The following is a 14,520-nucleotide window of genomic DNA, read 5'->3' as shown; positions in this document are numbered from 1 at the left end:
TCCTATATGCAGTCTCTTGCTCGTTCTGTAAGCATCATTATGCCACCTTTAATCTATATATTGTCTTTTGCTTTCCTTTCACACATGTGGCCTCTCTTGTATTTGTTGTTTTTATATCAGCTCGGTCCTGTATGCTCTCTTGTTCTCGTTCCTTATGCTCTACCATGCTGCCTCTCTGCTTTTATTGTCTGTTCTCTTACACCTCATACCTTCTTTCTCTGTATGCTTCACATGGTCTCAGTTTGTTTCTCCTTGTATACCCATTATACTTTCTTCTGTTGGCTGTCTCCTGGTCTCCCCTACACTCATGCTGTCTACGGGTTGCAGCCTTCTCTTCTGTCTGTATCACACTCTTTCAAACCCACCCACTCTGTCTCTCCCCGTGTCACTCCTCGCTTGTGCACACCGATGTGTCATGGAGACTCAGAGCAGGTTTGGTAAGTACCCTGGCACACTCCACTTACGAATCCTGGAAGGTCTATCTTTTGGAGGGCCAGGCATACCCTTCGCACCACATTTCTGAATATGTGACAGGAGGGTGGGTGGGTAGTTGGGTTGTGGCTTTCGCATACCATGTGCAGTAGCAGTGCTATGCTATGCTACATACCACTTGCCTGCACTAGAGTTTTGAGGCCGAAATTGTCAAGAGACCACACATGTAGCATGGCGGCTGGTGGAGGGCTTCACAGCACTCATTAAGTAGCTGGCCATGTGCTGAAATGACTGGACTCACTGTGCTGTTGGTCATGGTATGGGTGGGGGATTGTCGGGAAGGGGTAGCTGTGGCATTATCTCGTGTTCTTTAAATCAGTTTGTAACATTAACATGCCTTTCTGCCAGGACATATCCATAGCAATGTTTGCCCACAAAGTTAGTTGACATCTTCTTATCCCTGAACGACAATTCTACCAAGATCCCATCTCCCATATATTGTCCTCCGGTAGTGGCCTCAAGTTAAAGACACCTGCAGGTCAATTTCGGTTCAGGGATCCCAAAGTGGTTGGCTTGCTAAAGTGGATGCATATGGGGGGCGGGGGGGATTGTCCCCTGGGGCAGCTGAATCTAATCTCGGATAGTCTGTCTACAGTGTCTTGAGGTGGAAGGTGGGGGTTTGTCTCTTAAGCAAATTGAAAATACTACGACAAGCTTCTTAAAATTACTGGCTTTGGCAGACTATAGCTTAAAAAAGGTGGTATTATAATGTATTACACAGATATCACCAAATCATAAGACTGGGAGGTATTAATACAATGTCTCATATTGGAACACTACCAAAAATCAACTGATTCATGGGATGGTGGCTGATCAAACAATTTGATTTAACCAGCGCAGTGAAAAACTAATCTTTGTCTCTCTGAGCTTTCAAAGTTTATTCTTGATGTTTCATCTTTAATACTCTGAGGCCAATAAAATAATACAGGCGATATTTCGTGAAGAAATATCCTTTGGCTCGAAACGAATACATTCTTGTTTAACGACAGTCTTGTGTCAATTAGGTTCCCACATTCTACAGTGACGCATTCAAAAGTATTGTTAACATCTTTCTCATAAATTTTAATGTGTTATTCAGTGGAATTAAAACAATATTTATATTCTCTTGTAGATGGCTCATGACTATTTTCATTTGTTGATCTTCAATTTATTATTAAAAAATAACTCAATGATACATTCGTAAGGCTCACGCAAGTCTTAAAGGCCCTGAAGGGATCTTTACTCCATTGGGTATCAACAATTGTTGAAAACAAATTTGGTGCCAAAATAAACCTCTTTTTAGGCACAGCCACCCTGAAGAAAAGGTCCTAAGGACAAGAAAACAAAGCATAGTTCTTTACATGATGTCAACCAACTTCCTACTTGTAATCCTTTGTTAAGTCCTGCAACATAGTATAAGACTGATCTTCAAAATGTCCATCTCCAGTTGACTGTCTTTCTTTATCAGACCTGGGAAACCTCAAGTCTTCTGCTGCAGCCAAGGTTTAATTTTCGAAATGTCTGTGTCTAAAAGTCCCTGTTATATTGTTGGTGGCTTCCAATACCTGTGGTTGCCAGTGACTTAGAGCATGTCCTCCTGTTTTGTTCTGACAATAAGAAGTGGGTTGTGGTGTACCTCTCTCCAAACACGACCGCAAGAGTGTTCCAGAGAAAATACTCAAAGGTGTCCCAGCAGCCTTATTTCAGACTATTTGATACATGTGGAATAGGAGAAATACTGTGGTAGTGTAGTGTGAAGCAAGAAGAAAGATTGATATCTTAAGGCTCTTGAAAGAGGTCCGCTTAGCCTCCACTCTAGCTCCTACTCTATCCCTCCTTGTATTATCTGACACCTCTTTCTACTATACCTATCCCCCAAAACAAACCTTTCTAAACTCTTCCCTCTGACTCTTCCCTTCCAAAACTCCTTTTTACTCATCCAAAAGCCTTCTCCTACTGCTAAGACCTAAAAACAAAACAAAAAAAGCCTTCACTCTTTTATTTCTCCACTATCCTTTTCAATCAAAATTAAAAGACTAACATGTTCACTTCTCAAATTCCATATTCAACTAAACTAATTCGCCACTAATCCTTTATGGGTTCCGGAGTAGCGTGCTTCAACACCCCATCAGGGGTAACAAGTGCTATATGAATGCAAACCTTTCTTGCCCTGTTATCACTCCGCTATCCTTCTCACTCCAAATAACTGACTAATATCCACCACTGAAATTACTTTCATATTTCACCATACTTATTCACCACAAATCCTTTATGGGCTTCCGGAGTAGCGTACTTCTACACCCCATCAGGGGTAACGAACGCTATATAAATGCAAACCTTTTTTCCTTCTGATATCATTCCAAATAACTGACAAACCTATCCACCACTTAAAATGTACTTGCATGTTTCACTATACTAATTCAACACTAATCCTCCGAGTCCCTGAGTAGCGTGCTACTCGCAGAAAAAACGCTTTGACGCCTCGTCAGGCGTAGTAAGCGCTATATAAATGCAATTACAATACAATGCAAACACACCCACACACCCACCACCACCACCAAGAACTCCAGGTGGAGTAACATTCATCCATCTCTCCTCCCCACAGCCCGGGTGAAAAAACTGGAGACTCTTAAGCATAGAAAGAAAAAGGTAGTTGAGGTGCAGGAAGAGCAGAAGGTAGTGGATTAGATGACTATTGGTTCCAGTATTCAATGTTAGACATGATGGCTTCTATTGACCAGATGATGTCCAGTTGAAGACATGACCCCACATTTGTGGCTGCTATGATATACATCCGAGCACCCTATAGAAATAGTCAAAGGCTTAATTAGGGGCTAGTGCAGTTAAGTGGCATTTTCTTTATTAGCTTGCAAGTGCAGTTCTCCATCATGGATGTCTTCATTTCTCTGTAAAGTTTTCTTTTACACGGTGGCCAAATGAGAACAGTTTCCTTTCAGTTTTTTTTTTTTAAATGGAGAACATGGAAAAGACTGGCTGAACCACGAATCTGTCTGTTTTCTAAAATAATTTAGATTTGTAAAGTTTTTTTGTTTTTTTACTATGCATACATTAATTTGAATGTTTAGTTTAATCATTGCATAGTTTATTGTTTGAGAAATGTATTTCGCTCTGCTAAGAAAGGGTACACACGTGTGCAAAGACAATCATGAGAAGTCCATGATGGAGCAACTGCCTTATCAGAAGGGAGGGAGGGAGATTGGAGCACTCCGTAAATGTCCATCGGAGGCCTTAACAGAGATTGAAATAGATCTCAGTAGCCTCTACACGTCTATCAGAGGACAATATAAGGAACTGGGTGAAGGGGAGGCGGGTCCATGGGATGTTGGCAAATAACATGTCCTTTCCCAGAGATGAATGGGCTTTATTTCTTTTTTTTTTTTTTTTTTTTTTTTTTTTTTTACTATTGTTGCTATCGTCTGGATCAGCAGTGATAAAACCCAGATGACAGGTAAATTGTTATGTGAGTTATTTCAGCAGCTTTTTCTTTTTCAAAGGCAGGCTGACCTTTCTGAATGTTTCCATGATGGACTTTGCTTCCGAATGTTCAAAATACCTGGGCTACAGTCCTCTCTTTAAGCAGCATGAAAGGTGACATGCAGATTTTTCTTCTTTAAATAACATTTTCCCCTTCCTCATTTTTTTCAGTATTTAATGAGGCTGTGAAGACTGCTGCCTGAACCAGGATAGCTAGATCTGCATTCTGAGTGCCCCGTCCTGCGTCTGTGCAAGGACAGTTGGTGTGAACTGGAAGTTGCTGATTCAAGCTAGAGGGGTAAGTCGCTTCCCAAACACCTCATTTGTGCCCAAACCGTATTCTCATCCACTGTGTTCTCCTTCACCATTCCTTTAGCTCTATCAGCCCCTAGCTCTTTTGGCCCCTCTGCTCTTCTTCACAATGTTTTCCAGTTCGGAGGACCTCACCTTGAGTACTGTTTCCAGCTCTGTAAGCCAACATATTGTGCCAGCTACGCAGGCTGAAATGGTGAAGTATATCCCATTTTGAAAACATCTTCACCAAGCTGCTTATTTTTGGAAGGACTGGAACCATGATCAAAGTACTGTGTCCACATCTGGATTATTGTGCGAGAATTGTGTATGCCACATATAGACTATATAGTGTCCAGTTCCAGAAGTTGGAGGATCACCAGAATGATTTATTTATTTTATTTATTTATTTTGAAAGTTTTATAGAGCGCGAACAAGACCCTTGCGGGTATCAGAGCGCTTTACAGTAAATGTGTATAGGCATATCAAACAATAAAATTAAGCAGGACCATAAGAATAACATCAGAAAGCTTAATAAACAAAAGGACAAATCAAATATTAAGGATAAACAGGACCAAAATGAATAGCAGCAAAGACAATCACAGATAAAAGGACAAATCGGATATGGTGCAGAACCGGACGAAGAGAAACTGGAAAGCATCCAGACGCCACCGGCAGAAATGGTTTATGGTTGCAACTACGATACCTTGGAGGGTCAAGAATCTAAATGCTGCAAATATTTGCTTCTTAGTTTATACCGTCCATCCAGAGCTTGTAGTCTATGAAAGCCAATACATACAACTTATGTACTGGGAACCAGTGACGGCTCATCAACAGGAACATCAGGGCTGTGCCCTGCTACCTTTGGGCGCCACATAGTGTCCCTTGCCTCTCCCACACTGCTTTTTATGAACACTACCATTGCGAAGTCTGCACTCTTGGCATCTCCAGGCTCCTGATGACAGGAGGAGGGAAGGTGAGGTGTTGTGCCATGATCAAAGTGCTGTTTAAGACTACAGGATGGGGCAAATGGAGGTCGGAATTGCACATGTGCAAAGGTGTACTTCACTATGTCCCCTTACACATGCAGAATGAATTTAATTTGGGAAATATACTGTGCACACCTCATGCAGTACAGTATCTAGTAAGCGCACCCCTGTGCCCACTAAGAATCCACACAGCAGGTGAAGCAGTGTCCCAGCTTCTGATATGGCTGATATCCCATTCATTCCTTATGTGGTCATGAAAATGAAAAAGTCCTGTTTCCATGACCCTAATGGCACCTAGATTCTCCTTGAGATGTAGTCAGCCTTCATAAGAAACTTGACCATCGCATTTACCATCAGGACCAGCATAAGGGCCAACTCAGCCACAAAAAAGCTCCCTCTGACACTTAGGGACCTAGAATTCAAGTATCTCAAACTCCTGATGGAGTGCATGCGTATTTTCTGCGAGGCGCAGAGGCCCAGTACACATCCCTGTTACATGGCAAAGTGGAAAAGGTTTGTCTATTTCTCCATCGACAAACAGTCTGCATGCCTCCAAATATCTTTTGCTACCGTCTTCACACAGAGTAGCCAACTGGGCAAAGCTAGAACCTTGTTTTTTCCCAGTAACCAAAAAAAGGCAACATTAAAACTTCGCAGTGTAGAACGCTATCGTCCGACAGATGACACTGAAGAAAATGGGAACCGTTTCAACCAAGCATTTGCAATGTAATAGATCTCGCATTTAGTTAGAGCTATTGGCGTAATGGAAATATTTTTTACTTGTGTGTGCTGTTGTGGAGTGTATGTATGTAATGGCAATTGTATGTTTTACAATGAACGAAAGGAAGCGCATCGATGGTCGAATCAGGTGTGTGGCTTGTCAGCTGCTATGTGCGCCATGTAAATATAATGTCACATAACACAATGAATGATTAGATTGTGTACTTGGCATTCATACTACCGGCTTCCAGGGTCTAATTTCTGCAGCGGCAATTTAAAACCAGTAACTCAAGGGAGGGATGTTGGTGCTCATTAAAGCTGGTGTGGGGTGGTACTTCAAAAATCAACACGCTGTACATTTCTGCCGGCAAATCTGGCTCATCGTAGTGCTGACTACTTGTGCTGGCAGTCTCAAGGTATCACGAGAGGCAAAACAAGTCCAGTAGGGGTACAGTAAATTAAGCGGCCGCACACCTTTTGTTTTATGAACATTGCAAACATAAACACTTATGAACTCAGCACAGAAATAAATACATTACAAAAGTTCCGGCAACACTGATGGCTATGTCGAGCAAGAGAGAGGCTGTGGCATAACCTCCAGAGTTGCCGACTTTGGAACTGGAGGAATTGGGTTTGAGTCTCTGCGTCATATGTGAAGTGTTTTAAAAACTAAAAATGCCATTGCAAATAAGCTGATTGAGCACAGGTGTGCGAGTCTCGAGGTACAAAAGAAAAGCGCAGCTGCCAAAGCGTGCCGTGCCGCACTGGAAGTGTTCCAGTGTCAATGTAAAACTGTCAGCTGACGGCAGAAAGCATCAGTAAAAGAAGCAGGAGGGTGGAGGCGGCAGCCAAGGAGAGGGAGCGAGTGACCGTTGGTAGTAAAAAAAAAAAAAATGGAGGAGGTTGCTACAAATGGTGTGGTGTTGCACAGGGCAGCCAAGGCCTTGGCTCTTGATCTCCCTGCTGCGGCCGTGAGGACTAACCTCCTCACTGAGGTACTTCAGCCGCCAGTAAGCTCCTCAGAGCCTCAACTGCTGTTCATTGAGGCCCTCAATGACGTTCTGATGGGCACCTGGTCCAAGCCCTCCACAGTGCCCCCTGTGGATCAGAACATGGCCCTACGCCACCGCCCGGCTCCGGGCGACCCGAGCTTTCTGTCCATGCACCCCACCCCGAGAGCCTGGTGATCCAGGCATCTACGTCCCAGACCGCATTCCAGACCGCTCCCCCGGATCGGGAATCCAAAAGGTTTGATCAGTTGGGGAAGAAACTGTTTTCCTCAATGAGTTTGGGGTTGTGGCCTATCAACAATTTTGGGCGGTTATACCCACTCTTTGTGGGACACGGTTGCGGATGTGCTACCTCAGTGCCCGGAGGAGGCCCGGGCCCGGCTCGCCCAAGCCCTTGCGCAGGGGCGGGATATGGCACGTTATTCCATCAGGTGTGGACTGGATACCACGGACTCGCTGGGAAGGGCGATTTCCATAACTGTGGCGGTTCGCCGCCACGTCTGGCTGAGGTCCGCCAATTTCTCGGGCGATGTCCAGGCCTCGCTCATGGACATGCCCTTCGATGGCCGTCGCCTTGTTGGTGACAAAGCTGACAGTGCGCTTGAGCGTTTCAAGGACTCTAGGGCTACGGCCAAGTCCTCGGGCTTGCCGGGCCTGTGCCAGCAAAATTCTGCTTTTCTCCCCTTTTGTGGCCACGGAAGGGGTGCCCCCACACGTCCTGCCAGCCACAGGCCCCAGATCCAGCCTCCACGCTGCCGCGGACGTACTAACCGCTGTGGCGCTGCCGGGGGACAACGGCAAGGTCAGTCCACATCCACTCCTGCAGAATCTGCCTCAAAACCTCCCTAGTCCGAGCTTTCAGGCTCATTCGACGCCAGTGGGGGGCAGGGTCCGCCATCACCTCCTTCACTGGCGTTCCATCACATCGGACAGGTGGGTGTTGCAAATCGTCCGAAGGGGCTACTTCCTCCTCTTCGAGGCGACCCCTCCAGCCATGCCACTGCATGTCGGGGGTTAACTTGCAACTTCTGCAGGAGGAAGTTACGGCCCTCTTGGCCAAGGGGGGCCATCAAGCACGTTCCTGGGTCAGAAGTAGGACGTGGCTGCTACTCAGACTACTTTCTGGTACCCAAGAAGAGCAAAGGCGGCCTACGCCCTGTCTTGGACCTCCGGAGCGTCAACGGCTTCCTCCGGAAGAAGTTCAAGATGCTGACTTTGGCTGCCCTAGACCCCGGAGACTGGATGGTAGCGTTGGACTTGCAGGACGCACATTTCCACATCCCTGTCTCGCTGGCCCAGCGGCGCTACCTGCGGGTCACGGTAGGCCACGAGCACTTTCAGTTTACCGTGCTCCCCTTCGACCTTAATAGCGCCCCTCGGGTGTTCACGAAAGTGATGGCGGTGGTCGTAGTTAATCTGCGCAGATCAGGGATTTCAGTCTTCCCCTATCTCGACGACTAGTTGTTGAAGGTGGGCTCGCCCCAGACAGTAGTCTCCCACCTCCAGACTACAGCTGATCTCCTACACTCACTGGGGTTCTCCATCAACGTGCCGAAGTCAAACCTGTGCCCCTCTCAGAAGCTCCTTTTCATCGGAGCGGTTCTGGACTCGGCACAATTTCGGGTTTATCCTCCCGTACAGCGGGTTCGGGATATTCAGGCTCTGATTCCGATCTTTCAGCCTTTATCCCGAGTTTGTCAGGTTGACGCTGCGGCTCCTGGGGCTGATGACCTCCTGCATCCTTCTGATGCATCACGCCAGGTGGCGGATGCGGGCTCTGCAGTGGGACCTGAAGTTTCAGTGGGCACAGCATCCGGGCAACCTGTCCGACCATGTCCTGATCTCGGAGGGCACTGCGAGTCCGTTGCAGTGGTGGCTCACGAACCGCGATTGGATCAACGGCAGATCCCTCTCCCAACCCCAACCGGAGCATGTTGTAGGGACGGATGCGTCCCTCCTGAGATGGGGGGGGGGCACATGGGAGAGGCGGAGATGAGAGGCCTCTGGTCTCCGGCGGAGTCCCAACTCCATATCCACCTTCTGGAGCTGCGGGTGATCCGTCTTGCACTGAAGGCATTCCTTCCCTCTGTCCGGGGAAGTGTAGTGCCCGTGTTCACGGACAACACCACCGCCATGTGGTACTGCAACAAACAAGGCGGGGTGGGGTCATGGACCCTTTGTCAGGAGGCTCTGCACCTCGACATGGCTGGAACATCAGGGTGTCACCCTGGTGGTTCAACACCTGGCAGGTTCCCTGAACGTCAGGGCGGACGAACTCAGCCGCCGGTGCATGATGGATCACGAATGGCGCCTGAACTTGGACGTGGCGCAAGGTCTCTTTCGGCAGTGGGGAGAACCTTGGTTAGATCTATTCGCCACCGAAGAGAAATCACACGGTCATCAGTTCTGCGCGTTGGAATTTCCACGGCGGCACTCACTGTGAGATGCTTTTCGTCGCGAGTGGAGCTGCGGTCTGTTGTACGCCTTTCCGCCTATACCACTTCTGCCCAGAGTGCTGAAGATCAGGCGAGACCAGGCCCAAGTCATCCTTGTGGCTCCGGACTGGGCACGAAGATACTGGTATCGCAAGCTACTCACCATGTCAGTCGATCCCCTGATTAGTCTACCTCTTCAGGAGGACCTTCTGTTGCAGCAGCAAGGGATGGTCCTCCACACAAACCTGTCCAGTCTCCACCTCCATGCTTGGAGATTGAGCGGCGACAGTTGAGGCCATTTGACTTGCCTCCTGAAGTCTGTGATGTGATTCTGGCAGCCAGCCGTCCCTCCACAAAATCGGTATACGCCTGCAGGTGGAACAAATTTGTGGCTCGGTGCACAGCAAAGGCTCTGGATCCACTCTCTGCCCCCCTTTCAGAGGTTCTCCTCTTTCTTCTTTCTCTTGCCCAGCAGGGCTCTGCTCTGGGCACTATCAAAGGTTATCTCTCTGTCATTTCAGCCTTCTTCAGGCTTCCTGATCAGCCTTCTCTTTTCAAGTCCCCTGTTGTAAATTGGTTCTTGAAAGGCATCACACACATGTTTCCTCCTGTTCCTTTTGTGATGCCCCAGTGGGACTTGAACCTTGTACTGACTTACCTGATGTGTGCTCTTTTTGAGCCACTTCATAACTGTCCTCTGTCTTCTGACTCTTAAAACCGCATTCCTGGTTGCCATCACCTCTGCCAGGAGAGTGAGTGAGCTCCAGGCTCTCTTCTAATCCTCCTTTCCTCTCTGTCCATCCGGACAAGGTTGTTCTGAGGACTCGTCCTTCTTTCCTGCCCAAGGTGGTTACAGCCTTTCATATCGGGCAGTCCATCACCTTGTCCCCCTTCTTTCTGCTTCCGCATCCTTCTAAAGAGGAAGAGAGGCTCCACCGTCTGGACCCAAAACGTACGCTCTCCTTCTATTTAGATCGCACACGCCAGTTCCGGGTGGAAGACCAGCTCATTGTTGGTTACGTGGGCACTAAGAAGGGACGGGCCCTGCACAAGCGGACCATCTCTCTGTGGGTCTTTTTGTGCATCAAGGTTTGCTATTCCTTGGCGAAAAAGGAGCCTCCTGTGGGGCTGAGAGCCCATTCCACTCTGGTCACGGCGGCTACTACTGCCCTGAGAACGGACCCACACTTCATGCCAAAGGTGGTGTCAAGGTTCCACTTAAGCCAGACTATGCAGATACCAAGTTTCTTCCAGAAACCACCCACAAGCGCAGGAAGCGCACTGCACACCCTGGACGCTAGAAGAGCGGTGTTGCATTACATTGAGAGAACTAAATACTGTAGGAAAACAAAGAAATTCTTTGTGTCTTTCGCAAGTAGTTTCTTGGGAAGACCTTTAACAATAAGCACCATCGCACGATGGATCGCACAGACAATACAATTCTGCCACAAGCAGGCAGGTCAAGAACTACAAGGAGCGGGACAAGCCCACTCTACCAGAAAAAAGGGAGCAACAATAGCCTTCCTGGCAAACTCTCCCATCCAAGACATTTGCCTGACGGCAACATGGGCTTCAGTGCACACGTTCACTAAGCACTACTGCGGGGTTATACAGATGAACAAGAAAGCACAAGTAGGACAAAAGGTGCTTCAACATATATTCAACAACTAAACGCTCCTCTTCCACCCAGCCTCCACAAACTTAGCAAACCGCTACAAAGTCTATGCACAGCATAGTGAATCCAGAAAGATTCACGCTGCAAAACGAATAGTTTACCTGTCGGTGTAGTTTTGCAGCTTGAAGACTTTCTGGATTCACTAGCGAACTCACCCACAGCATAGTGAATACACAGTGTTCAAGCTGAAAAACGACACCGACTGGTAAGAAACTATTTGTTTCTCACTGTTTAATGGAAGCCAATTGTCCTACTGCCATCCACTGTCACAGCATCCTGAGATCCCTATATCCACACACTAACTAGAAGGTCAATGTCATTAGTTTACAGTTGGCACCAAGGCCCACAGGGCACAATCGCCATACCCACTGGCTATGAGTGCTGTGGGATAGCAGACTTTCATTACACTAAGCAAAGTCGCTGATGTTGCTAAAGTTACCCATGTTAATCAGCGGTCGCCCATGTGTGAAGAAAGAACAGATCGACTACAGCACGTGTCCCAGGGTTCACATAATCTGGGCCAGGTAATTAGTAGTATCCTTTGTTCTACAGTGCTAGAAGTGTGCTGACCGGTCTACCATAAACAGTGCAAGCAAGTCTCCTATCCTCTCTAGATTATGCCATTTCTGTTCTTTATAGCTGCTGATTCCCCATGGGAAACAAACATAAATAGGAACAGTTCATTCATAGAAAAACCTCCTTGCATAAATGGTAGAGATTGAAGTAATGAATGTATACCCCTAAAGACCTTCAGGCCAACACATGGCGAGGAAGAGAGGCAGGGGGCAGTTTATGGTTGGGGCACGGGGGGGGTAAGGTTGGGGCACTAGGTAATCCAGTATGAAGCTGGAGGCAATATGGACTGCAGGTGAACCACAGACATGCAGTGGGCTCATTGAAGGAATGAGGTAGCATGCTGAATCTCTGTTGGCGGCTAGAGTGGTTTCCATTCTGTTTTGTACTTTACTTTTGCCCCAAACCTTGGTCTTTTTTAATTTGTTTTTTCTATTGTTCTCTAACTTGAATCTAGTGATACTTGTGTGCATAATGCTCTCCTTCTCCAACAGGCTGGATGCATCGCACGGTGGACCAGCTTGGAGGCCGGTGTCCACGGGAAGCTTTTCCACACAGTGGCCTGAGCTGCAACGGGGCTTGGAGCTCATCTCGCCCATGGCTTCCCCCCGGCAGGTGAGGTCTGAGGGAAGTCCCTCTGGTTTATTTAGGTGGGTCACATTATGATGCTAATTAATGCTATATTCAATCTAGCCCATATAATAAGTGGGCTGTATGTGTCTGAGGAAGGCGAATGTATCGGCATGTCAGTATGGACATTTGGCATGCGGTGTAGCGTTTCCACAGCCTTCATGTCTTGGTGAGTTACTTTGGCTTTCTTCTCAAGAACTGGACTTTCTAGGCAAACGGAGGCAACAAGAAAATGACTGGACTCTGTAAAGCTGGTGCAACAAACAAATTCATTACAACAAATTGGGAGACATAATGGGCTAGCAAACTGACAGCTTGGGTAAGGCTGGTGGATTTCATGAACAGGTCAACAAAAAGTAGAGGGGGTGGGCAGGGAAAGAGAAAGACCAGGCTCAATCTCATTTAATTAAAGTAGCAAAATTCCTGGAGTTTAGCTCGTGAAGATCTTTCTAGTAAACCATAGGCGTAACAGGTCTAATATGCTCCACAACTGGTGTCCTTAGACGTCTTGTGTGCATTTTTGAGTGAATAGAAGAGGAAACTTTTATCTCTGTAATTTACTCCTATTTCTTCTAAAGTGAAAGAATGGTGGTGTACCACCTACATAACATTCCTAAACTAGCACTAATAAGTGGTTACATATGCTCCCAGCTCAGTGTAGGTCTTAATACTTCAGTACTATCAAAAAGAAATAGAAGTTGAGCGGAACACTGATCCCATCCTTTTATAATTACCACAGTTGTTATTGTAGCAGAATGGTGTCGATAGCCATTTACAAATACCTAACTCACTAAAAAATGAAAACGGAGGTATATTCTTAGGCGGGCTGTAGAGGATCCATAGTGCTCCTTTAGTTTGACTGGGGGGGGGGGGGGGGCAAACGGGACTGAGAGTTGTAGCTATACTTAGCACGATTTCCATGTTGCGCCCATGAGTTATCTCGACCCAATATGCATCGAGGTGACACTTTTATTATTATTAGTTTTTTGCTTACACGCATTAGTCGGAAGGAGCCCGGACTACCAATATGTATCTGAGTCCGTCGTGCCTCAGCGTTTTTTTTTCTATGTGCTGCATATTCCTGTTTTTTTGGACTCTGTGCTGTCCGTTTATTTCGATGCATCAAGAAGGGAATGTAAGGTGAAGTAATAGGAGGGGCCCTAGTCTGTATTATAAAGTCAACTCAAAGAGCAAAAAATATTAACCATAATAAAACTGTAGTTTTTCTCCTCCTCTCACCCTATTAATCCAACCCTCTTATTGTAATTTTTCCTGCAGGTGTTCATCCGGTGTCGGACAATCACAGCTTCCACCCCACCTGCCCTCTAGTCATGGGCCGAATCTCGGACACCCCAACAAGCCCTTTTTTCCTTCTGGGTAAGTGTTGCATAGGGATTAAGATTTCGACGTTTGGCCTTGGCAGCCCTTAAGCCGGCATTCGTTCATTGAGCACTTAAGTGGTGTGGTTCTTGCAGGACAGGGTAGCAGATTAAGTTCCCACTCTACGATTATCGCAAGCGAGAGATGCTTGTATAGACGTGTATATGGCCAGCAATACAATGCAGGAAGTTTTTATTAGATCGTTGTAAATATCATCTTTAACTTTATGCCAAGCACCCACTACCTCACTCTCATGTGTCAGTGCGCATGCCCAATAATTCAGAGAGGATTACGTATATCTTGTAAAACCTTCACCCACAGCCATCAAACAATAGAACCTGCTAACCTATAAGTGATTAAGACAAGCATACATGAAACCGTAAAAGAACCATAAACCACCGGTAACAAAATATCACAGTTGTAATCTGACTCAGGCCTGTGAGCAGTCCTCGAAAGCAAGGCTGAGATGTGACCAACGTCTATTAGGCACAGCATAACACTGGAGGTACTAGACCAGGCCACTGGGATTATGCTGAAGGGGAGCACCACATTTTCTAGCACAGTTGATTAAATTATGCAGCGAGGAAAGGCACATTATGTGGTATAATGTAGCATTTTTTGATAGTATTCATCATTTTGATATTTTTATTACACATATTAATAAAATACTGCCTGGGAAAAGATTTCATGTTGCTCGTACCAATTTAACAACGAAATACAGAAATAAGTAACCGAAAGATAACTAGTTAATGAGCACGGCGCCTCCTTTTTTGGTAAATTTTGATCCATTAGAGCTGGAATTCTTTCTTCTTCTTTATTTGCAGATTATGCAGCAGATGATGTGACAAATT

General features: G+C 46.4%; 1 protein-coding gene across 6 annotated transcripts in view; it reads left to right on the top strand.

Annotated features, from left to right (window-relative positions):
* The window catches only part of KDM6B (lysine demethylase 6B), an 823,670-nt gene that overhangs the window by 690,243 nt on the left and 118,907 nt on the right, over positions 1–14,520 (top strand). For all 6 annotated transcript variants that reach the window (XM_086946061.1, XM_086946060.1, XM_086946064.1 and 3 more), the window contains 3 exons: positions 4,138–4,264; positions 12,154–12,274; positions 13,568–13,666. In XM_086946061.1, the coding sequence (XP_086802187.1) occupies positions 12,159–12,274; positions 13,568–13,666 (215 nt within the window). In that variant the 5' untranslated portion in view covers positions 4,138–4,264; positions 12,154–12,158. The remainder of the gene's footprint in view (positions 1–4,137; positions 4,265–12,153; positions 12,275–13,567; positions 13,667–14,520) is intronic.

The sequence above is a fragment of the Lissotriton vulgaris genome, chromosome 12 (genome assembly GCF_964263255.1).
Source record: "Lissotriton vulgaris chromosome 12, aLisVul1.2, whole genome shotgun sequence".
Classification (NCBI taxonomy): domain Eukaryota; kingdom Metazoa; phylum Chordata; class Amphibia; order Caudata; family Salamandridae; genus Lissotriton; species Lissotriton vulgaris.
This window is presented reverse-complemented; position numbering and strand designations above follow the sequence as displayed.